Source organism: Hippopotamus amphibius, chromosome 7 (genome assembly GCF_030028045.1).
Source record: "Hippopotamus amphibius kiboko isolate mHipAmp2 chromosome 7, mHipAmp2.hap2, whole genome shotgun sequence".
NCBI lineage: Eukaryota > Metazoa > Chordata > Mammalia > Artiodactyla > Hippopotamidae > Hippopotamus > Hippopotamus amphibius.
In genome coordinates this window covers 22,201,294-22,225,414 of record NC_080192.1, presented here as the reverse complement: position 1 = coordinate 22,225,414, position 24,121 = coordinate 22,201,294, and the positions used below count along the sequence as shown (strand labels likewise).

General features: G+C 36.2%; 1 protein-coding gene across 15 annotated transcripts in view; it reads right to left on the bottom strand.

The window, feature by feature from the left end:
* ANKS1B (ankyrin repeat and sterile alpha motif domain containing 1B) overlaps window positions 1-24,121 on the bottom strand; it is a 1,070,894-nt gene that overhangs the window by 394,915 nt on the left and 651,858 nt on the right. For 9 of the 15 annotated variants that reach the window (XM_057741217.1, XM_057741221.1, XM_057741222.1 and 6 more), the window contains exon 1: window positions 1,360-1,563. In XM_057741217.1, the coding sequence (XP_057597200.1) occupies window positions 1,360-1,563 (204 nt within the window). Of the gene's footprint in view, window positions 1-1,359; window positions 1,806-24,121 lie in introns of those variants that run through there. The other 6 variants (XM_057741211.1, XM_057741212.1, XM_057741213.1 and 3 more) reach the window with 2 other exon arrangements.

Below are 24,121 nucleotides of genomic sequence, written 5' to 3'. Positions count from 1 at the left end.
GCAATTGAAGCAATTTCACTTTTCCTCTATATTAATACCAACAATACCTGTCTAATCAGTGACAGTATTCTTAAATATGAGAAAAATAACAGTAGCTGCAGGTCTCATAAAAAACAGGTTCATAAAGAGTTCTATGGATACAATTATTTAGAGCTCATATATCTCACTACATTTATGCAGCTTTAAAAAAAAAAGCTCATGGGACACACATTTTTGGAGAAGAAGCAGAAGTTTAACAGTTTGAATAATTTTCAAATCTACAATAGTTAAGTCAAGCTTGGAGAAAATAATCTCAAATGGAAATAAAAAGATATGCTTAGCTCTCAGTACTGTGTTATCAATTTTGTTATTAATAGGTTTCAGGTGTCAGCCCCAGCGTATTATTTAGAAATAGCTATTAATTGTTTCTGCAAGCCATTTTGTGCTACATGCCTATGTTATGTAGCTCTGTCTAAATTTAGGGATCAGTAATATGTGTGGTGGGACCTTAAAAGCAAAGAAAGGTAATAAGGACTGTGACGTAGCTTAACAAGGGAAACTGATGAGCACTGGGGGAGGTATGTGAATGATCAGAAAGCTGTATTATGGGTCTGCATGTTTCCCCATCCTCCTTCCTCACCTATATTCATCACAGTGGGAAGTTTTCTCACACCAGGCTTAGACTGCAGGCAGACCAGTATTCAGAAGTACATGAATGTACTTAGTCCATCAGCCTCTCTTTCTAGATATTGACAGTTAATTGATGGAAGTGTTTGTTTTCTACATAAAGTAATAAACAATACCTCATTGCTCTTCAATCAGCATGTGAAGTGAAAGCTCTCATAATAGACCGTTTGAATCAGTTTGCTAACGAACTAAAGGTCATCCACACAATTTAAACTGCTTATTGAACAATAATCAGGAAAAAAAAAATTATCTTCACATCGTAAACACAACAAATTGTCTAATTAATCACTAAAGGCTGATGGTCAAATGAAATAATATGTTTTAGGAATCTAGAATTAACTGAAGAGTTCTATAATCTAACTGGGTATTCTGAGATTACAAATTTATAAAAATCACACAAAGAATGACAGGGAGAATATAAATGTTAACCTTCTTTCACTGCCTATAAATAGTACTCTCACCGGTTCATTCACATAATACACATGTATATAGATGCACATAGACCTCATTTTTCAGCAAGTGCCTATATGTTACACAGTAGGTTCAGTCCTAAGGGCATCCGATTGTCTAATGCAGTTACATATATAAAATTGAGCAATTTTGGTGCAAATCAGGCTGCCTCTGAGCAGTGTAAGACACATAAGAAGCAAAGACAGACAAAAGGCAGCTCCGTGGACACAGAGAGCGTCTTACCATAAACTGCACATTGTCAAATCCATTAGCCATCAGGTGGTTCTCGTACTGAGGTAGCCCAATGCTTTCCAACCATTGTCCCACTGTTTGGACAGGGCATCTGGGTCCTGTAAGAGGATGAAGAGGGAAGCGTTTAAGCAGGGAGTAGCCGTCCACGGGGTAATAGCGGTAGTCCTGGGCTGAGAGGTGGCATTGCCACATCATGCTCCTGGGAAAGTTGCTATCAAAGGAGCCCGCCAGCTTGACAGATTAATGTTCTCAGCGAGAGAGCAAAGTCAGAAGTAAAACATAGTTTGCCAGGCAGGCTGTGGAGTATGACTTGATCCTAGCTCCACATTTCTTACATATTAATCTTTACTACCGACCAGTACGTCACACAGCCCCCAAAACCAGGCAGCAGGAGAAGGCATATCAAGCTGTCAGCTTAGGCTGGTCTGCGTTCTGTGTGATTGTTGGAGTACTCCACAATGAGCAATGCACGGCCAGCAGCCAGCATTCTTTTTATCAAGTACTCCTACACTCATCAGTATGCAGCTCCATGCTCCCTGCTCCCCCTCGCTCGCTCCCCTTCATTACCCAGCCCAGGCTACACCTCGCATTTTCAATAATAGCCATCAGATAAGGCAGATTTTTTTTGTCTGCAAGCTGTAAGCCTGCTGCTGCTGCTTCCTCCTACACACCCATCCAAGCGTCAATCTTGAATGATGAGAGCAGTCAAAACAAATGCAGAAAATAGCAAGATTCAAAAGCAAACCAAAGTGCTTAAATCTGAATTGAATCTTCATACTGGTTATACGTTACAGAGGTATTTGTTGTGGAATTTTACGTTTCAAAAGACACCAGGAAATGCAAAGCTTTAACTATAGCTTACAGGGGAGCTCCCGACAGGTTCCCTTTTTCCTTTTCTTTCCTTTCCTTCCCTTTCTTCTTTTTTTTAAAATGCAGCACAGATAAATGTTCCTGATTTAAAGCTTTACAGTGTTTGGAGGACAATTATTCTCTTTCTTCACCGGCTGTATCAAAATGAACCTCTCTGAGGTATTTTTTTTCTTCATAAATTGCTGCAAAATACAAAAACTGCATCGCAATCTTGAAGTCAAGATAATTCATTTCCCATTTGCAAGGCTTCTTCCAAACAAAAATATTATTAGGCACAAGAAATCCTTTTCCCCTCTGATATTTATAACCCAGTCCACCAGGGTTGACATTCTAAATTAGCTATAGAGGTAATGTTACTGGGTAGAATTTTTTAATAAAGAAGAAGAGTCCTAACCAAAAATAATTTAAGAATAACAGATGTAAATGTGTGAGTTTTACTGAATGGCAGACAGACTGAGTAATTTATGTAATAATTGAGAGAAACCAGAGATTAATAATAGAACCCACAGGAGCAGATCATGGGAAGAATAGACTCTCACTTAAGATTGAGCGAGAACTTGAAGAGGGTTAGTTTAACCTTCCTCTTAATGCAGGAATCCCTCGTCACGGTGTTCCTGGAAGAATATCATCCAATTTAGGCTTGAATACTGCCTGTAACAGAGCTCTTACTATTTATCAAGAAGACTCCATTTATTAGAAAGATATTTTACTTCCTAACTGACTCCTACTCACTGGCGCCAGGTCTGCCTTTGGAGTCACACAGACTGGGAACACTGCCTTTACCACATAAAGTGTTTTAAAAATCAAAGATAACGCTCATCCCCACCTCACCCCCTGAACAGTGCCTGCTACATAGTAAGTGCTCAATAAATATTTATTGAATAAATGAAACATCACTTTCCTTCTTTCCCCAAAACTTATCTTTCTCTGTTTCCTTTCTCTTTTGAAGAACATTGTCAACCTCCCTGGCACATAGACATTAAACTGCAGAACATCTTGTACTCCCTCTTTCATCACTGACATCAACTCTCAAGTTCTAGTCATCCCTCATCATAGTGTCTCTTGCATCCATTCCCTTGATTCGAATTCCTGTTTCATGTTTATGGAACTGACATCTACTGTGATTTTGCTCTCTTAGTTCAGGCCCATCTGGCCTAATACAACTATGGCTTCTGCGTCTGTCTTCCTACCTCTGATTTTTTAAAAATCTACTTTATACGTGGATGTTGGAATAATCACTTTAAAACAGTTTTGATTATGACTCCTTGTTTCAAAAGCCTTCCATCGCTTTGAAATTGGCTTCAAAATAAATTCCCAACTCCTTTGATGACATTTTGGGGTCTTCATGATTACTATAAATCCTCTAATTTTATTTCCCTTTTCCCAGTGCTCCAAGCAGGTGGGATTACTTGCTGGTCTCTAAAGGCAACCTGTAACATACTTGGGTTGCTTTTATTATGTCCCCACATTTATGCCTCCTCTTTGGCTTCGGATCAGATTATATTCCCTTTATGAAACTGTTTCTAATCTCCCTAACAGGAATAAATTTTTCCTTATCTGTTTTAAGTGGCAATTTTAGACCTTCTACTATAACAAGTATTTTTTGTCTCACATTATAGTTATTTGTATACAAGATGTATTTCTTGAATGTAGGACTGTCTTGCTAATATTAAAAGTAGTAAGGATTCATTATGCACCTGCTAAACCAAATAATGTAATTCTCATTTCACAATCCAAACTATATAGAATCCTCCTAGTTTCAGATTTAAATTTTTTGTCTATCCCAAGTCTCTGAATTCTTTAATTAAAAGAAGATATCTGGTTTTTTTAATAAAACCAATGGGGTTCTAGATCTCTTAAGAAGGTCAAAAAGTTTGTAGCAGTTTAGGAACCTGTTTTAAGGGATTCTGGTTGCTCAATATTACCTGTATGATAAGTTGAAAGCAAGATGCTATTTGTTCTCGGCCAGCTCGAATGCTGGTAAAAGGTGTAGTTAAAGGCATCAATTACAGCCTCTCCTAGGGTCACATCCACATTGTTACTCCTGATCATTTTAAGCTCTAAGTAGTAGATAAGCTGCACAAAGATTGAGCAAACATGACAATGTTTTGGTTTTGTAAGGAATATACTGATTGGCCAGCTCTTCAAGTCCAATCTCATCTCTTTAAATGCAAACCAGGGACCAAGTATCTGGAATAATGCTACACACATTCTGGACATTAAATTGCCTTTGTTAAATGAATGAGCAGATGACATTGGAAATGGCTTTCATGAGATTTTCATTTTCTAAAAGAAAAAGAGAGAGAGAAGGAGAGAGAATGAAGAGCGAGAGAGAGAGAGAGAGAGAGAGAAAGATTATTTCAAGGCCCAGGCTGCTGTACAAAAACAGCTCAGAGAGAATACTGGTTACTAATCACTTTACCAATCTTTACATAGACTGACTGAATTTTATTGTTTTAACTATTCAACCATTCAATTTCTACTCAATAATTTTCATATGTTGGTGAAAGGTTTTAAAGCAGTGGGGAAGTGAATTAAGAGAAACTGGGGTGGGGGAGGTGGTGAAAGAGAGGAAGGAAGAAGAATGAGATCTTGAACCATGCCATTTCTGGTTTTGTTAAAGTATTTTCTCTTGAGCCGAACCATTGAAAGAACCCTTGTTTGGGTCTGAAGATCACTCTTTAAATAGTGTTTATGTATATTTCTCACTTTACTTGAAATACTTTCTTGGAGTCTTAAAATCCTTAAGCATGACCTCACATTATTGGGCAGGGATTTGTTCAACAAGACCTCTAAGTCCTGAAAGTGAGATAAGAGGAGGGAAAGCAGACACTAACAGTTACTCAAGGCTCCTGTGTTCTAGGCAGTGTGGTGTGGGTTATTAGCCGCATTTACAGATAAGGAAACTGAAGTTCAGTGTATGTGATGAAACCAGGAATTTCTTTGGCAGAGTCTTTTAAAAAATAATTCTGGGGGTTCCACTTCCAGTATGGCAATGTGAGGAGCTCCACAGACCCTCTCTCCAGCCAAACAAACATAACTGGAAAAAACTGTACAAAAAGCAAAGCAAAACAAAACAACCATTTAAAGTCTCTGGAAATTGTCCTAAGAACTACAGAAGATGAAGAAATGTTTATTTCTTCTACTAAGAAGAACAGAGAGAGAGTATGGTAAGAACAGAGAGCGTCTATGACACTTGAGCCATGACTTGCTCCCTCCCATCCTTTCTTCCCTAGCTCAGCTTGAAAGAAGCTCCACTCTGGGTGAGTGTGCCCAAGAAGATGGGCTCCTCTCTCCTCAGAGCCCATCCAAGGGATATGATATCTTATCAAAAGGGGCAGACCAGCAGTATTTCTAATATGCTCCAACTCCAAGTTACAAAGGTTAAATTCCTGGTGAGTATAGCTGAGAGGTCATGCACTCCCTTTGTCCATGCATCCTCCATTCATAAAGAGAAGGCTCCATCCTACTTGCAGGAGGCCAAGAATAGTGAGGCCCTGATTGCCCTCAGCCCAGCTTGCTTGTAGGGCTGAGGTTCCATGCCCAGAAAGATAGGCTGAGATGAGAAGACCAGGGGCTACCATCACTGCCCAGTGCCCAAAATAGTGGCTCAAAGATTTTGCCAAAGGATCCCTAAATACAGACAGCTCTAAAACTCTATCCCAAGGAATTGATTTTATTTGAAATAGAGTGTGAGGATGTTCAAGCTTAAGGTGATTATCAAAAACAATGGAGAATTGGGGGTAAGCAATTAAAAGGAGGCATTAGGATAACAAGCTAAATTGTAGCCAGATAGTTTTAGAGAACAAGGGAAAGACCTAGTTAAGAAATGACCTCTTGGGGTTCAAACCAAACTTCAAAGACTGGCCTAAAAAACTACTCCTGCCCAAATGTAATTGGACCAGACTCTGGAGCAATTCGTATGTAAGGAAATTGTCAAAAGCAAGACAGCAATCAGCTGACAATTAGGGAAAGCTAATATCTGAGTGTGACACGAAATGAGGCAGACAGCTTAGCAGGAAGATTAGGGAAAGATACAAAGAAGACTCTGCTATAATCCCCAGATGACTATGCACACGGTCAAGGCTATACCCTTAAATGAATAAATACCATGTGATATATCCATATAATGGAATATTATTTGGCAATAAAAAGAAATAAAATGCTGATAGATGCTATAACATGGATGAATCTTGGAAACATGCTAAGTGAAAGAAGTTAGTCACAAAATACTATGTATTTTTTGATTCCATTTATATGAAATATCCATACTAGGCAAATCTATAGAAATAAAGTAGATTAGTGGTTGCCTAACGATAGGGAGGGGGAGTTGGGAGTAAAAGGGAAATGGCTTTTTGTTGATGGACATGGGGTTTCTTTTTAGGGTGATAAAAATGTTTTATAATTCACTGTGGTGATCACTGTACATCTCTGAATATACTACAAAGTACTAAATTATACACTTTAGGTGAATTGAATGATATGTAAATTATTTCTGAATAAATTTACAGTTATTGAATAATAATAAAAATAAAAAACAATATAACTAGTTCCTAAATTTTTTATAAATCTATAACACACAACACACACATAATTGCATATAAGAATACATTGTTATTGTTTTACATATCAGTATTTTTAGTGTTCTTTTATTCTTTTTCTATTTTCCTTGGTTACTTCTTCCCCTAGTCCCTCCATATTATCCATCCTCCCATCAAGGTAATTCATGTTAACAAACTAGTATGTAACTTCACTTGTATTTATCCTTTGTGAAATCACACACACACATCCCACAGCTATGTACAAATATATATATATATGCATATATATATGAGGAGTATATGTAGGGGTGTTTTGGGACAACGTTTCCTAAAAATAGAATCATATCGCACATTTCTGAACCCTACTTTTCTCATTCAACAAAGCTCTATGAAAATTCTAACAAGTAAATGATAAGCTCTAATTTGTTCTTTTACATAGCTCCATAATAGTCCACAATGTGGATACACGATATTTTATTCACTTCTTTGCCTGATATCTCTAGGCTCAACTTTTCATTTTCTTTTTTAGAAGTTTGTATTTTGAGATAAGTGTATATTCACATGCAGTTAGAAGACATAATGAGAAAAAGATTCTGTATAGACTCACCCAGTTTTCCCAGTGGTAACATCTTATACAACTGTAGTATATCACAATCAGATTGTTGGCATTGATGAAATCCATTAATTATTCATATTTCACCAGTTTTACATGCACTGATTTGTATGTGTGTATATGTTTAGTTCTATGCAATTTTATCACATGTGTAGATTGTGTGACCATCACTATAGTCAAGATAAAGACAGCAACACTACAAGGAACCCTTCTGCTATCTTTTCATAGCCATGGCCATCTCTTTTCCTGTACACTCTTTAACCTCTGGCAACTACTAATCTGTTCTCCATCCTCATCATTTTGTCATTTCAAGACTATCATACGAGTGGAATCATATAGTATATAACCTTTGGGATTGGCTTTTTACATTTGGCATGATTCCCTTAAAATCCATACAAATTATTCCATGTGTCAATAGGTCATTCCTTTGTATTGCTGAGGAGTATTCCATTGTATGGATGTACAATAGTTTGCTTAATGATTCAGTCATTGAAGGACATTTGAGTTGGTTCCAGTGTGTGGCTGTTAGGAATAAAGCTGTTATAAACATTTCTGTATAGCTTTTTTATGTGAAAATAAGTTTCCATTTCTCTGGGATAAATGACCTACACTACACTTAACTGTGAAAGACTGAATGCTTTCCTGCTAACTTCAGGAAACAAGGCAAGGATGTCCACTCACACCACTTCCATCTAACATTGCACTGGAGGTTCTAGCCAGCACAATACAATGCAAAAAAGAAATAAAATGCATACAGGTTGGCAAGGAAGAAGTAAAACTCTTTATGTTCACATGTGACATGATTATCCACATACACGATCTCACGAGATTCACATAAAAGCTACAGAATAAGTGAGCACAGCAAGGTTGCAGTATATAAGAACAGTATCAAAAAATCATCCGTATCACTATATACTAACAATAAACAATCAGAACTTGAAACTTAAAAAAATCACAATTTATAATAGCAACAAAAATATGAAATTCTAAGGAATAAATCTGTCAAAAGATGTGCCAGACTTGTATGCTTAACATTACAAAGCATTGCTGAAAGAAATCATATAGGACCTGAATAAATGGAAAGGGATACTGTGTTCATGAATTGGAGGACTCAGCATTGTGAACATGTTAGTTCTCCCCAAATCTATCTGTAGATTCCATGTTATCCCAACAAAAATCCTAGGAGTTTTGCTTTCTGTTTGTGTGTGGGTTTTTTTTTGTTTGTTTGTTTGTTTTTTGGTGGAAATTGTCAATCTTCTCCTAAAATTCATATGGAAATGCAAGAGACCAAGAATGAACAAAATAACTTTGAAAAAGAAGAACAAAGTTAGAGAAGGTCCCTTCCGGACTCTAAGACTTACTATAACGCTACAGTTATCAAGACAGTGGTGCATTGATTTAATATAGACATACATATCAATGGAACAGAATAAGAGTTTAGAAGTAGACTGACATCATACAGAAGATCAATATATTTTTGACAAAGCTGAAGAGGCAATTCTCAGAGAAAGGAGAGACTTTTCAATGAATAATGCTGGAACAATAGAGATCCATATGCAAAAAAATAGATTTCAACTCATATCTCATACCATGTAAAAAATTAGCTAGAAATCATAGACCTAATTACAAAATCTAAAACTATAAAACTTTTAGAAGAAAATTTAGGAAAATAATTTAGGATAAATCTTGAACTTGGGTTAGGCAACAAAAGCACAGTTCTAAAAGAAAAAATGATCATTAGAATGCATCAAAATTTTAAAATTCTGCTCTTTGAAATACACTGTTACAGGAATGAGAAAGCAAACTGCTGACTAGAAGAAAGCATTTGCAAATCGCATATGATAACAGACTTGTATTCAGAATATATAAAGAACTCTCAAAACTCAGTAACAAGGAAACAAACCAGTTTTTAAAATGGGCAAAAGATCTGAACAGAGATTTCACCAGAGAAGATGTATGGATGGCAAATAAGTATGTGAAAAGATGTTTAACATCATTAGACACTCAGAAAGTGCAAGTCTATAATGAAAACCATAATGTGATACCACTTATTATAATGCCTAAAATTTTAAAAGGCTGACCACACCAAGTGTGGAAAATGATGTGAGTCAGCTGGAACTCCGACAACACTGCTGCTGGGAATGTATGATGGTACAACCACTTTGGGAAATAGTTTGATAGTTTCTTAAAAAGTCAAATGTACATCTACTACATGGCCCAGCTATTCTACTCTTAGGTATTTACCTAAGAGAAATGGAAGCATATGCCATACAGAGACTTGTAGCAGCCTTATTTGTAATAGCCAACAACTGGAAAAGCCTAAAAGTCCATCAAGAAGTAAATAAACAAATTGTAGTATATTCACACAATGTAATAACACTCAGCAATAGAAAAGAACAAATAGTTGATGCATTCATCGCACAGAATGAATGTCAAAATAATTTTGCAGAGTAAAAGAAACTGGACCCTCCAGAAAAGTGCACATTCTGTATGATTCCATTTACATAAAATTCTAGAGAGTGCAAACCTATCTATAGTGACAGAAAACAGATCAGTGACTACCTGGGGGTGGGGAGAAGGGGAGTGAAAGGGATTATAAAGGAAGATGAAGAAACTTTTGGAGGTAATGGACTTTTTTTTTTCTTGATTGTGGTGATGGTTTCACAGGTGTATCGAACTGTTAAACTTCAAACTGTACACTTTAAATTTGTGCAGTTTATTGTAGGTCAATTATACATCAATAAACCTAGTCTTAAAAGTTTTTCAAAAGTAGGAGAAGGAAATAAAGAATGATAGGGGAAGGAAGTGACTCATTTTAAACAAAATTGTCAGGGAATGCCTCTCTGAAAAGGTGAAATTTGAACAGAGACTGGAATGTAGTGAAGGAATAAGCTGTTCTGGTATTTAGGAAAAGAGAATTTGAGGCAGTGGGAAGAGTAAGTTCAGAGGCCAATATCCTGCCCTGTGTTGTAAGGGCATGATGATACTAGCTCACTTTTGACATGTTCATAACTATTCTTACCGTATATGGTGTAGCTATTGAAGGCCTAGGCCATTGAAATGAATGTATGCTTACTCCAGGGTATGATCTGAAAACCATTGTAACTGTATTAAATTAAATCCATGATATCAGTTTAGGTCTCTAAAATTAATCTTTTCTTTTAAAAGTCGAAGGCAACTCATATTCTGATTAATTTCAGATAAATTCTTAATTAGGTTCTAGTTAATTGGGGAGGGGAGAGGATGCTTCTCTTTATACTTAATTAATTCCTTCAGCATTAATGATTTCTGCAACAAATATTTATAAAGTACCTCTTGTTCTTAGCATTTTGTTAGGCAGTGGGTATATAGTTTTGAACATCCCTGCACACATGTAATTTATAGGCCAGTGGAGAAAAGTGGTTTACCACTTAGAAAATGTCAATTGGGGGCTTCCTAGGTGGCGCAGTGGTTAGGAATCTGCCTGCTAATGCAGGGGACACGGGTTCAATCCCTGCTGCAGGAAGATCCCACATGCCACGGAGCGACTAGGTCCATGCGCCACAACTATTGAGCCTGTGTGCCATAACTACTGAAGCCCACGTGCCTAGGGCCTGTGCTCCGCAACAAGAGAAGCCACAGCAATGAGGAGGCCATGCTCCACAATGAAGAGTGGCCCTCCAACTCACCACAACTAGAGCAAGCCCAGGAGTAGCAATGAAGACCCAACATAGCCAATAAATAAATAAATAAATAAATAAATAAATAAATAAATAAATAAATAAACTTATTAAAAAAAAGAAAATGTCAATTGAGATTAGAGGAATTAAAACTTAGAGACATGACTTGTTATGGTGACCACATAGAGAGGAGAAATGAATCAGAGGAAACTGCTTAAGTGACTCCAGGTTTCCTGGGCAGAAGAGAAACACTATCTGTTTCAATAAGGTGCCTCTAGGGTGAAGCTGATGAAACAGTTAAGGTGGATTAAACGATTTGGCAGAGGTGACAGGTATCAAATTTGTTTAATAGGAAAATGACATTTTGGAAGGGATAGAGGAGAGTCTCTGGACAAGAGTTAAAAAAAGAAACTGGCTAATCCCTCAAAAATGTAAAACATAGCTGTTTATCCTAGCACCAACTGACATAAGGCAAATACTTTTTAAAGACAGTGAGTCTTTCCACTGAGCTAAACTATATATAAAGGAAGGGAGCCAATATTTATTAAGCACCTATTACGTGTCAGGCTTTTTAAATATTATCTCATTATGTAAAATAATAGCAAACATGCATTTACTCTGGTCAGGTCCTAAATGGTCTATCTGTATTAACTCATTATCTTCATGACAACCCTGTGAAGTACTATTGTTATCATCTGCTTTTATAGGGGAGAAAAACAAAAAATACAGAAAAGTTGTATGTTATTTAAAGTTGCACAGTTAGACTAGAACCCTGGTAGCCTGGCTCCAGAGCCTGAGCTTTTAGCCACTGCTCTATCCTGCTTCTCCGTTCCAGATGCACAGGATATGAACCTTGTCCTTTTGCAGGAGGGAGAATGTTCACCCAGACACATACCAGCAGGTTTATTTTAAAAAGGGTTTCCCAGTTGTTCTGTTAACTCTCCTTCCCACCCTTCATCTTACATTTATGATTCTTGGCTTCTAAAGTACAAAGCAATGAGAAAAAGCCAGAAGGAATACTGAGAGGTGGGAGAAGGGTAAATCCTATCACTTGGATATTTTTATTGCACTCTAACAAAGGGTTTTTCTGTGCTTCTGAGAGCGTGCAGCTTCAGTATTGTTTCCACATGGGTGCTCAGCCTCTCAGGACTGCAATGCGTGGATGCCTGTGCTGTGTGTCTAGGAAGATGCTGTGTGTCTAGGAAGATGCTGCCTCAATGAGAGGTAGTACAGCATGGGGGTTAAGGGCCCAGACTCTGGAGCTGGTTTGCCTAGGTTTGAATATTGGCTCTTCTCTATTATGTAAATATTTGCTTTCTCTATTCTTGACATGGAGCATGTAGCAATAGAAAGAGTACCTTTCTAGTGGGCAAGTTTCTGGGGCTTAGTTCCTCTTTGGTAAAGTGAGGGTGACACCTTACCCCACCTATCTTATGGTTTTGTTTGAAGCTAAAATGAAATAACATACATGAAAAACCACTATGAGCTATAAAGAGCTATTCAGATGCTAGGGCTGTATAATTATCCCTACTGTCAGTAGAATACATACTTGTGTTGCCCATTCAGTCTCTCAATCAAAGGGACTGGTCCCGTGCCATCAGTGCTTTTCCTTGCCCAGTTCTCTTTGTTTCAAACAGACAAAAATGCACGGGGTGAGCAGTCTGGACAAATAACAGAGGAAATCTCATTGTACTGTGAAGTGATCAGAATCCCAAATCCCATGATGTCACTAGGGGCTTGGTCTTTAACACGCACCAGTAGCCAGGTCTTCAGCATCAAGCAGTCTGCTCTTTACATCCATTTAAAGTAAAAAGAGAATAAAGAGGTGGGGTGAGGAATGGCAAGAAAGGATAATTCTCATTCTTAGCTTCATAATTAACAAATGGGTCTATTAAGTTATTTATTCCAACATATTTCAAATAAAAACTGGTCATTTTTTAAATGACTGGTAAAAGAGCCCACTAAACTTCTTAAGAAGGCGATGTCCACATTTGGGAGAGAAATTCGCACATTCAAAAAATAACTATAGCGTTGGTTTCTATGTGAGCCTCCTCGTCTGTCTTTTATATCTTGTAATACAGGTGTAGGAGCTTGGAGTGAACAGTGCTCATTCCTATAGCGTAGTGTAACAAAGATCCTGACTAATGATTTTATTTTTAACTAAAAAGTATCAATATCTCATTTTTCCAATCCTAAATATCCTCTAAGCTGAGAATTATAAACTACATATCTATTTTCCTAATGAAGAAAAATTGACAATGAAAATTAGCAGGAAGAGAGATGACAAAGGAAGAAAAATGCTTCTTCCACTGTTAAAAGGGTAGCCATTCTGAAATGCCAAAAACAGAAATGCAAAGCAGAGGTAGCAGACAACAAAAGAAGCTAAAGGATTAGTTATTTCAGGAATGGTGGAATGTTGTAGGTCAACAGAGTTCTGGATCACAAAGTCAAGATTCTAATAGGAAAGTGCTCCAAGATCATGCTTTGGTGTTTAAATGCTAAGGGAAGTCAGGAGCTCAGATTCAATTTTCCCTAAGGCTTTGAATTTATTTTGAACTAAAAACTTCATGGAACACTTAAGAAATACCAGCCTTTACAAAACAGATCTGACAACTTCTGCTCTGGGGTATGGTCTAAAATAGGAAATGAAATTTAAGCCTAAAATGCTAAAATCTTCTGGCAGACATCAAAATATCTATATAGGCCATACCTGATCAGAAAAAGAATTGTAATTCCATTGATTTCATTCTCGTTTTTCCTTCTTTTAAGGCTTACTAGCCTTACTAGCCAAGTGTTTGAATCTTCTTCGAGGAGCTGTATACAGCATTAAGTCATGGAGGCCACCTATGTGCCAGTCATTGTTTCAGGATCACGCAGGGAAGGGAACTTGTTCTGCCCTCGAGGAGCTCATAGTCTAGTGGGGAGAAAATTACCATGCAGGATGATGAATGCTATAATGGATATGGGTACAAGATACTTAAAGTGTAGAAGGAAGGCAAGGATGCTTAAATTGGCTTGGGTAGGGAGTCTACAGAAGAGTCCATTTGATTTGTGACTTGGAGATTTAGTAGGAGTTTGAGAGGCAAATAAAAAGATGATGGTGATAGTTAATTTATGTGTCAACTTGGCTGAGCTAAGATCTACCCAGAGAACTGGTAAAATGACTAGTTCTGGGTATGTCTGTGAGGGTGTTTCCTGAGGAGATTAGCATTTGAATCTGTAGACTGAATAAAAGCCACCCTCACCAATGTGTGTGGGCATCAGCCAATCCATTAAGGGTCTATTAGAACAAAAAGAGTAAAACAGATTTACTCTCAGCTTGAGCTGGGACATCCTCCTGCGCTTCAGCATCGGTGCTCCTGATTCCCGGGCCTTTGGACTCAGGCTGAATTACACCACAGGTTTTCCTGGTCTCCAGTTTGCAGAGAGCAGATTGTGGAACTCAGTCTCCATAATCGTGTGAGCCAATTCCTATAATAAGTCTTCTCTTATACATGTCTATCTATATATCCTATTCATTCTGTTTCTCTGGAGAACCCTGACGAATATAATCGTATTCCGGGCAGAGGGACTAGTGTGAGGGAAAGATATGTTTGAGTAAAAAAGGATTGAAATGATTCATTATTACGGGAATTCAAAGGTTATATGTGCATGTCTGAGGAGGGTAATGACATAGGAGACAGGGCAAGAGGGTGGGTAGGAGACAGATAATCAAGGAACTTCTATGCCAAGAAAAAGAGTAACTATTTTCTTTCTCAAGAACAGAGAGATATTTGCTATTTGCAACAAAATGGATGGACGTGGAGGGTATTATGCGAAGTGAAATAAGCCAGACCGAGAAAAACAAAAACTGTATGATATCGCTTATATGTGGAAACTATACAACCAAGTAGTGAATATGACAAAAAAGAAACAGACTCCCAGATATAGAGAACAAACTCGTGGCTACTAGTGGGGAGAGGGAAGAGGGGGAGGAGCCATGGAGGGGTAGGGGATTAGGAGGTACAAACTATTATATATAAAATAAGCTATAAGGACATATTGTACAACACAGGGAATATAGCCAATATTTTATAACTAACTGAGTTTCTGAAAATTGTGAATCACTATATTGTACATATGTAGCATGTAATAGTGCACATCAAATACACGTCAATAAAATGAGAAGAAAAAAAGAACAGAGAGATATGACCAAATTTTTGTTACACAAACATCATCTGGGAGGATGTGAGAGACAGCATAACACAGGGAAGAAACGGAAAGCAGGGAGACGGAAAATCTGTAAGCTCTCCTCTCTTAATACAACAAATAGACGAAATAACCCGAGTAAATATAGGGGACAGTCTCTAAGCAGAGGGGATTCCAAATTCCTCAGTCTCTTAGAACCTTCCAAAGTAAGCTCTGGTTCAAGAGCTGACTGAATTTCCTGTGAAAGAAACTTAGCTTGCCATGCCTCAGCTGCAGAAGTTACACGTGGGTTGATTCTTCCCATAGAGAAGATTTTGTCTAGTTTGTTCGAACTTAGCTTGATAGTCATGGAAAATGAACATTCTTTGATTGCCAGAAAGACAATACTGAAATTCCAAGTGTTCTGTGTATGCATCACAAAGTGGTAGAAAGGAAATTAATATATGATTTTTTTTTTTAAAAAGACGAATGCTGTGAAGATTAAAAGAATTAATCTTAGAAGAGTACTTGGCATATAGCATGCACTGGGCAATTATTGGCAAAAATAATAAAAAACACTTGCTATAATAATAAATATTAGCTATAATGACAAATATTTACCTATAATAAACAGAATACATATAATTATGTTATTAATAATAACTGATCCCTGAGTCATAAACAAATTTCAAAAAATCAACTTGGTGAGTCAGTCAAGTACTGTCTAAAATCCATGAAACCCATGTTTTTGAAAGAATTCATTAAGCAACTTTGGGTCAGACTGAACACTCATTGCTCTTTAACAGATGCACTGTGATTAAGTATGAACAAAGATGAGACACCAAATTCATTTAATCATCTTAGCCTGACAATTTTAATTGTTCTGAAATCTCATGGGCAGGGTAAATACCTTCTGTGATAGAGACTTGTTTACTTTCTTGGTAAAGACAACTGATAAATCTCTGATTTCTATAAAATAGAAAACCTCTGCCTCCAAATATTTTCAGCCTCAAGGTTATGCTTATTTCCATTTTCTACTGAAATCCTGAAGACTCAGGGCTAAAGACTTGGTTTTGTTTCATTTCCCCCCGCAACCCTAAAATGTTTTTTTAGGTAAAGTGGGATGAGTTTTGAGAGAATTTGGACCTCAAGCTTGTGTGTGATCCTTCACACTTAAGACAATCTCAGCAATTTCACATACAAAAACTTTAATCTACTTCAAATAGAGGCATTGGCTGAAAATTACAATATAAACCCCAAATTTTATAAAGGAACAGAACCGTCCTAGAAATGTAGAATTAACAGACCAAAACCTATTTATCCCATAATATAAAAATGTAGTTAGGTAATTTAAAATAAGTTGAGATTCATAAGACTCAAAATCATGGAGGTAGAAAAAGAGCTTTCTTTTCTGTTTTCTGTACAACTCAGAGCCAAAACTGGGAATCGATCACAGACAGTTGTATTCCCCACGCGGCATCCATCCCTTTCTTCTGATAATGACCCCAATTTTCCTTGGGTCCCTTACTCCCTTTCTCACTCTCAGTTTCTGTGCTTTGGAAAGAATTTCTTACATACCATCTACAGGGATGCATATGCACCTCTAAACTGTGGTAGGTGGCTTGTAAGTTGGCCCCATTGATTATTATTTTCTGGTATTAATGGCCTTAAGCAATTGGCCCGCCCCTTGAGTAACTTGCTTCTAACAAATGGAATGCCTCAACACTGTGAGGATTTCACTACCATGATTAGATTACAAAGATTCTGTCTTCCACCCTACTAGGAGACCCTCTCCCTTGCTGGCTTTGATGAAGCAAGTTGCTATACTGAGGTCCATGGCAAAGAATTTAGGAAAAATGCTGGCCAACAACCAGGTAGAAAATGAGGCCCTCAGCCAAATAGCCCAAAAGGAACTGAGTCCTGCAAATAACCATGTAAGTAAGCTTGGAAGTGGATTCTTCCTCTGTTGAGCTTTCAGGAGAGCTCCCAGCCCTGGCCAACACGTAGACTGAAGTTTTGTGAGAAAGCCTGGAGAAGAACCCAGTTAAGCCATGTCCAGACTACTGACCACAGAAACTCTGAGATTACAAAACAAACAAACAAAAAAAAGTGTGTTGTTTTAAGGTGCTAAATTTTGTAGTAATTTGTTATTTAGCAATAGATAGCTAATACATCTGGCCACTTAAGCTCCCTAGACCAGGGTATGAAATATCACTCAGGGTTGAGCATATGACCCAATTCACAACAATAAAAGTTAAACTCAAAACAAGAGGATTTTGTTAATCCACCTTCCCCTTGCTATACACACAGGACATTGTGAAGACGTAGGCTTGGTGGTGCTGGTATTCTTACTCACACAACTTTGGAACCTGAGAAAGAAGCCAACATGGAGGAGAACAGAGCTGAGAAATGGAAAGATGCTGGGTCCTAATAAACTCTTGAGACCTCAGGATCAAGCTGCACCTGAAACTTGAGTTTCCCTTGGATTTTGTGGATATATCCCTTATATATTTTTCAAATACAAAGTCAGTTTTATACTTCGAAAAAAATACCTTTTTGCTTAAGCCAGTTTGAGCTCTAAGATCCAAGATACATCATAAAACAGCAATTTCATTTCTTGCTTTTGGTCTTGTAAACAATATTTTACTCTCTGTATAAAACAGTGATTAGTTGTTGATAGATTCAAGAAAATTGGTGGTCAATGAAGGAAGTTTTTTCCCAGCACCTCTCGATTCTAAAATAAATTTTAAAAAGAAAATGCTAAGACCAACTCAGTAGCATTTATATGGCTAGTTAACATTAGAAAGAGCAACACTGGCACTGTTTTGTGTCATTGCCTTGCTACAGTCACCATGTATTTTGGTTTAAAAAATAATACTGATACAGTTTCCAAAATGTAACTTTCTAGTGGGTCCACGGAACTCTTTATTCTACTTTGGATTAATCTAGTAGTCAAATAACATCTTTAAGGTCCATGGATTCTATCATAGTTGTATAAATGGTAGACTCTACCATAATGCCCAGATTCTAACATAGTTGTATTAATATGTGAAAATATCCTTCCTGTTTTTATGATCACAGCCTGAAATTTTGCATGAATGTATCCATTTCAATCTCTCTCTCTCTCCTCTCTCTCTCTCTCTATATATATATGTATCAGGTGGGCCAAAAAGTGCCTTCAGTTTTTTAAGTAAAAATAAAAGACGCATTTTTCATTTTTACCAAGAACTTTATTGACAACGTATTTACCCTTTTGTTCCACTAAATTCTGCCATTTTTCAGGCAACTTCATAATTCCATCTTCCCAAGTTCTCTTTTTGAGCAAATAAGTGTTCCAGGTGGCAGTTACAGTCTTCCACGGAATTGAAATTTTTTCCATTAAGAGAATTTGGTAAAGACCAAAATCAATGGAAATCCGAAGGTACATTGTCTGGTGAATACAGCAGATGAATCAGAACTTCCCAGCAAAGCTGTAACAGTTTTTGCCTGGTCATCAAAGAAATATGTGGTCTTGCGTTATCCTGATGGAAAGTTTTGCATTTTCTGTTGACTAATTCTGGACGCTTTTTGGTGAGGGCCACTTTCAGTTGGTCTAACTGGGAGCAGTACTTGCTGGAATTAATTGTTTGATTTTCCAGAAGGATCTCATAATAGAGGACTCCCAATCCCACCATATACACACATCACTTCTTTGGATGAAGATAGGCCTTTGGTATGTTTGGTGGTGGTTCATATCTTGCTTGCCCCATGATCTCTTCCTTTCCACATTGCTATACAGTATTCACTTTTCATAGCCTGTCAAATTTGTTTTAAAAACGGAATGTTTTCATTAAGTTTTAATAGAGAATCGCATGCAGAAATATGGTCAAGAAGATTTTTTTCCCTTACCTTATGTGGAACCCAAACATCAAAGCGATTCACATAACCAAACTGGCGCAAATGATTTTCAATGCTTGATTTGGATATTTTGAGTATGTCGGCTATCTCCTGCGTGGCATAACTTTTATTGTTCTCAATTAGTGTGTCGATTTGATCGCTATCAACTTCAACTGGTCTACCTGACCGTGGAACATCGTCCAGCGAGAAATCTCTAGCACAAAACTTTGCAAACCACTTTTGACATGTTTGATTAGTCACAGCACCTTTTCCATAAACTGCACAGATCCTTTTGTGCATTTCACTTGCATTTTTACCTTTCTTGAAATAATAAAGTATAATATGCCAAAAATGTTGCTTTTTTTCTTCCATCTTCAATATTAAAATGGCTACACAAAAATTCACCAATTTCGATGTCTTTTTTTAAATGCACACTGGTATGACAGCTGTCACACACAATCTAACAAAATTGTTTCAAATGAAGTTAAAGACTACTGTAAGTTAAGTGCTACCGGAGCCATCTTACAGAAAAAAACGAAAGAACCTTTTGGCCCACCCTGTTATTTTGTTTGTTAAATGAATGTTTGTTCTTTCATGGATAGACTGTAGTATTTTATCTTGAGCTCCTAGTTTCTTCTCTATTGGTTTTGACAGACGTGGCCTTCTGCTGAGGATTATATCAAACATGGTTTAAAATAACTATGTACTCATAGTTCAGCTAATGGGTCACAGATAAGTAACTTAGGACCATCCATGTAATAATATAATAATCACAACAGTAATATTTTTGTAGTTTTAGATGTGCTTTGAGTAAAATAGTGGAAACAAAAATTTATGACATCCTGTCAATGTCAAGTGCTAGTTCAACTGTATACCCCAAACCAGACATCTCTTCAACTCATTCCCAATCCTCTGAACTATCCGGGACTAACTTCATGTCAGGATAATAAAAATAATGCTTTAGCATGATAAAGAATACTAAATATAAAAACAATGTAGGAAAAGAGTTAGCAATAATATAATAAACCTTAGGCTGTAGCATTCATTTTTAGGAAACATAGTGATCCTCTAAATCAAAAATATGTTGTGAATTAACTAAATGTGATGACAAAAAATGGGTTTAGTGAGACTATATGCTTAATCTCAGTGGAGTCATCTATTTTAACTTGTAACATACTCTAAAATATAATTGTGCATTCTCTTTCTTCCTTTCCTTGATTTTAATAGCATTTTGTAAGTAGAGGGTGGTTTAGGGCCATGTAATATGAGCTCTGGCAACTTTTCTAAGTTTAAGAAGTAAAGAGCAAACTCCTGTGTGACCATGGGCAAAACCTCTCTATGGGTCCCTTTCCTCATCTATAAAATTAGAAGAATCCATATAATGAATAGTAACCTTATAGGGTTTTTGAGAGTTTAAATGAAATAATACTTAGGACAGTGCTTAGCATATGATAAATCCTCAGTAAATGTGAACCGCCATTATTGCTGTTATATTACCACTATGACTATTGTTATCATAGGCATCCTCCTCATTACATGGTGTTCAAGGCTCTCCATCATTGGGCTTACTCTTTCCCAATGTCAATCATATTCCCTTCCCTCCATGTTAAAGGAATGCCTTCTTGTACTCATTACCTGCCTCATGCTTTCTTGACCCCTGTTTTTGCTCATGTCAGCCTTTCTACATGTGGTATCCTGTGGCAATCTCATCTTCATTTTCAATTTCCTCATGGCTTTATTTTATTAGCCCTTCAAGGTTCTTCCATGTCCACCATAAGAATTTCTGGGGTACTCCCAGTAGGAATAATTTCTTCTTCCTAAAAACTCCCACACACATCATTTGTGTCTCTTACATGGCAGGTTTTATATTTGATGCTGTGTAATATTTATGTGTATGTCTTATATTTCACCAGACTTTAAATACCTAAATGATGCAAGCCATGCCTTATCATCTCTTTGTCACAATACTACCTAGTAGAGTGTTTCTTTCATTTGCTCCATGAAAGAATAACTGGAAAAATAAAGTTAGACAGACCTGAATCTCTTCTGCCACTTACTAGCTGTGTGATCTTAGTCAAATTACTTTGTCAAATTAGCCATTCTGAGCCTTAGGTTCCTTTTCTTGAAGATGAAAATAAAAGTTATGCTTATATCACAGGATTGTCCTGTGGTTAAATGGAAATAATTCATGTAAAGTGCTTAGCATAGAAGTTGGTACATACTTTTCAATATACATACATTTTATAAATTGGACAACTCTAGAGTGCTCAGCAGTTATAAAGTACAGTGATTGTGTTTATAATAAAAACCATCAAATATAAGAGAAGTAGTAACAGAGTGTCCAACATGTAGTAATGACCTGACGGTTTTGGTTCAATGACTAATTCAAAATGAAACGAGTCACACACAATGCATTCATAGCATCACCAAGACTGCGGGTTTAGAAAGAATGAGGTCAGTGACTTTGATTCTCTATAAGGGTCCTAGATCTTTATGCCATTTAAAAATATGTACAATAAAATCAGAGCTCAAAAATAATATATAGAGGGCTCTCTGGTATATGTTAAGCCTCAAAGAAATGAATATAATGAACAGAAACTTCGACGTTTTATCACAAAGATGGCATAGCTCAGTGGTGATAATATCTGGAAAGAGTATTGATAATGTTAACTGTTTTACATATTTTTAAATTGGTTTGTGTTCTATTGGGAGCCAAAGAGAATGCTATAATAACATAAGGTCATAACAATGGTAGGAATTTTATGGTTAAAAACGCTAAAATGATTTGAAAATTTCCTTCTATGACTTCCCTACTATCTTTGAAGTATTTGGGGAGGTTTCAATAAGTCAATAAGATATATAGATAATCTAGTGAGAATCTATTTGTTTCTCCAGGCCATTAAGCTATTGGCAGCACATTAATTCAATTATTTATGACTTGTTCTGATTAACAAATTTGTATTATCTGGAAGATAAGTTCAGTCCTATTCAATGCATTATTAAAGCTAGATTATCTGCTCCTAAAAACCAGAGTTGAGTGCATAATTATTTCTTTCTTTAGCATTTTACAAATATAAATGGGCTCATTTCCAATAACAAAAGCTGAACCACTGTACAAAGCATGCTAGAAAGGCCTGCTCGTAATATCACATTTTAAATAATTGGAAATGTATTTAAATATATTTTACCCAAACTAAAGTGTGACATAAACCATCTGTGTATAATATAAAATTGCATCTGTTTAAATTTTATGGCTACAGATTATAATGACTATTTTGTAAAAAATCACCAAATTATTCTAATAGTTTTATTGTTAAAATAATTAAAAATCTTTTTGTCTTTAGTATGCAATATAATAAATAGAATTTGGGTGTAATATATTGAAAAGCTTTTACATGCTATTTTACATAATAATTGCAATATACTACCTCACTCTTCTAGTATTGAAAGGTAGAAATTTTGGAACTAACCCTTACACTTTCCTATCTTTCATGTCTTAGATAATTTGTCATCAAATTCAGATGTCTTCCTAGTTCTTCAGATTTGACTTTTCCTTTTATTATCATTGTTTATCTCACACCTGGAATAAATTATAATTTCTTTAATATTTTTAATCTGTGTACAGAAGAGCTGTAATTACTCAATACCTAATAGATGAAAGAATTACTCATCTGATTTTCTTCTTGGTCTCTCTATTCAGCCACTGAATCTCTGGAGAACTAAGAAGACAGATTTTCATTTATTATTCATTTCAGGCTCTATATGTGATATAATCATTTTAAAGATAAGTTTAACCAGAATATGTCTGTTCACTAAGGTACATTTGAAATTGATGTCTGTATTGTATAAACATATAAATACATGTATTTGTCTAACATAAAGCAAGTCTTCAGTAGATTTTTTTTTAACAAATGAATGAGCAAGTGATTTTTTATATTCAACACGAATGAATTTAGGCCATTTCCTAGAAGACTCTGGTGGCTCATCAGTGTGCTAGGTGCTAGAAATTCAGCAGTGAAGACAGATCCCCACCCCTTTCTTCACACAGCTTACTGTTATGGCACTACCTTTAAATAGAGTTTCATATTGAGAGAAACCATTTTTTAAATGATAGAATATTGAGCTCATAAAAGAGCTTTTAAAACATTTGGGCATGATTTGATCAACAAATAAATTTCAAGGAACAAAATAAAAAGAAGTGGAGTTGAACTTATATATTAAAAGAATCTTAAGAAACCTATCAACCAATTGTAATATAACTAACATTGGTAGCAACCTGATTCAAACAGAGGGTTAAAAAATAAACATAGAATCGGGGACATTCAAATATCAAGTGGCTCATAAATATTAAGGAATTATTGTTTGATCTTTATTTAGATGTAGTAATGCTATTTTGGTTATATTTTTAAGGCTTATCTTTCAGAGTTATACACAAAATATTAACAGGTGAGATGATATAAGTCTAAGATTTTCTTCAAATGATCCCAGGTGTATATAGGAGTGAATAGTTGGAAGAGAGGAAAACAAGATTGGTTCTCTGTTGATAGGTTTTGAAGCTAGGTGATGGGTACATGATTGGTCAGAATACTATTCTCTTTATTTTTGTATACATTTGAAATTTTGCATAATAATTTTTTAAAAGTCATGTTGGTAAACTATAGGAGAAAGTTTGAAAACATAATTTTGATCTTTTAGGAAAAAAAGTGGCATGGAATAAAATGCTGTCAAACCTTGTTGCCTAAATGCTTTAACTGATGCATTTTATTGAAACATTTTTACTGTATATTACTAAATTCCCAGTTAGCTAAGGCAACAGATTAGATGGTAGAGTCATGATCTGTATTTTATCAAGAATTTTGATTTTACTGATTTTATTTACTGTATGCTCCTCCTAGATAGAGCATTTAGTCAAACAAGTTACAAACTCCAATAACATAATAAAAACGTTAGCTTCCTTGCATATATAAATCTCTTCTGAATATCTACCTTTTTGGTGATTTCGAACATGAACTTCTAATAGCTGAATG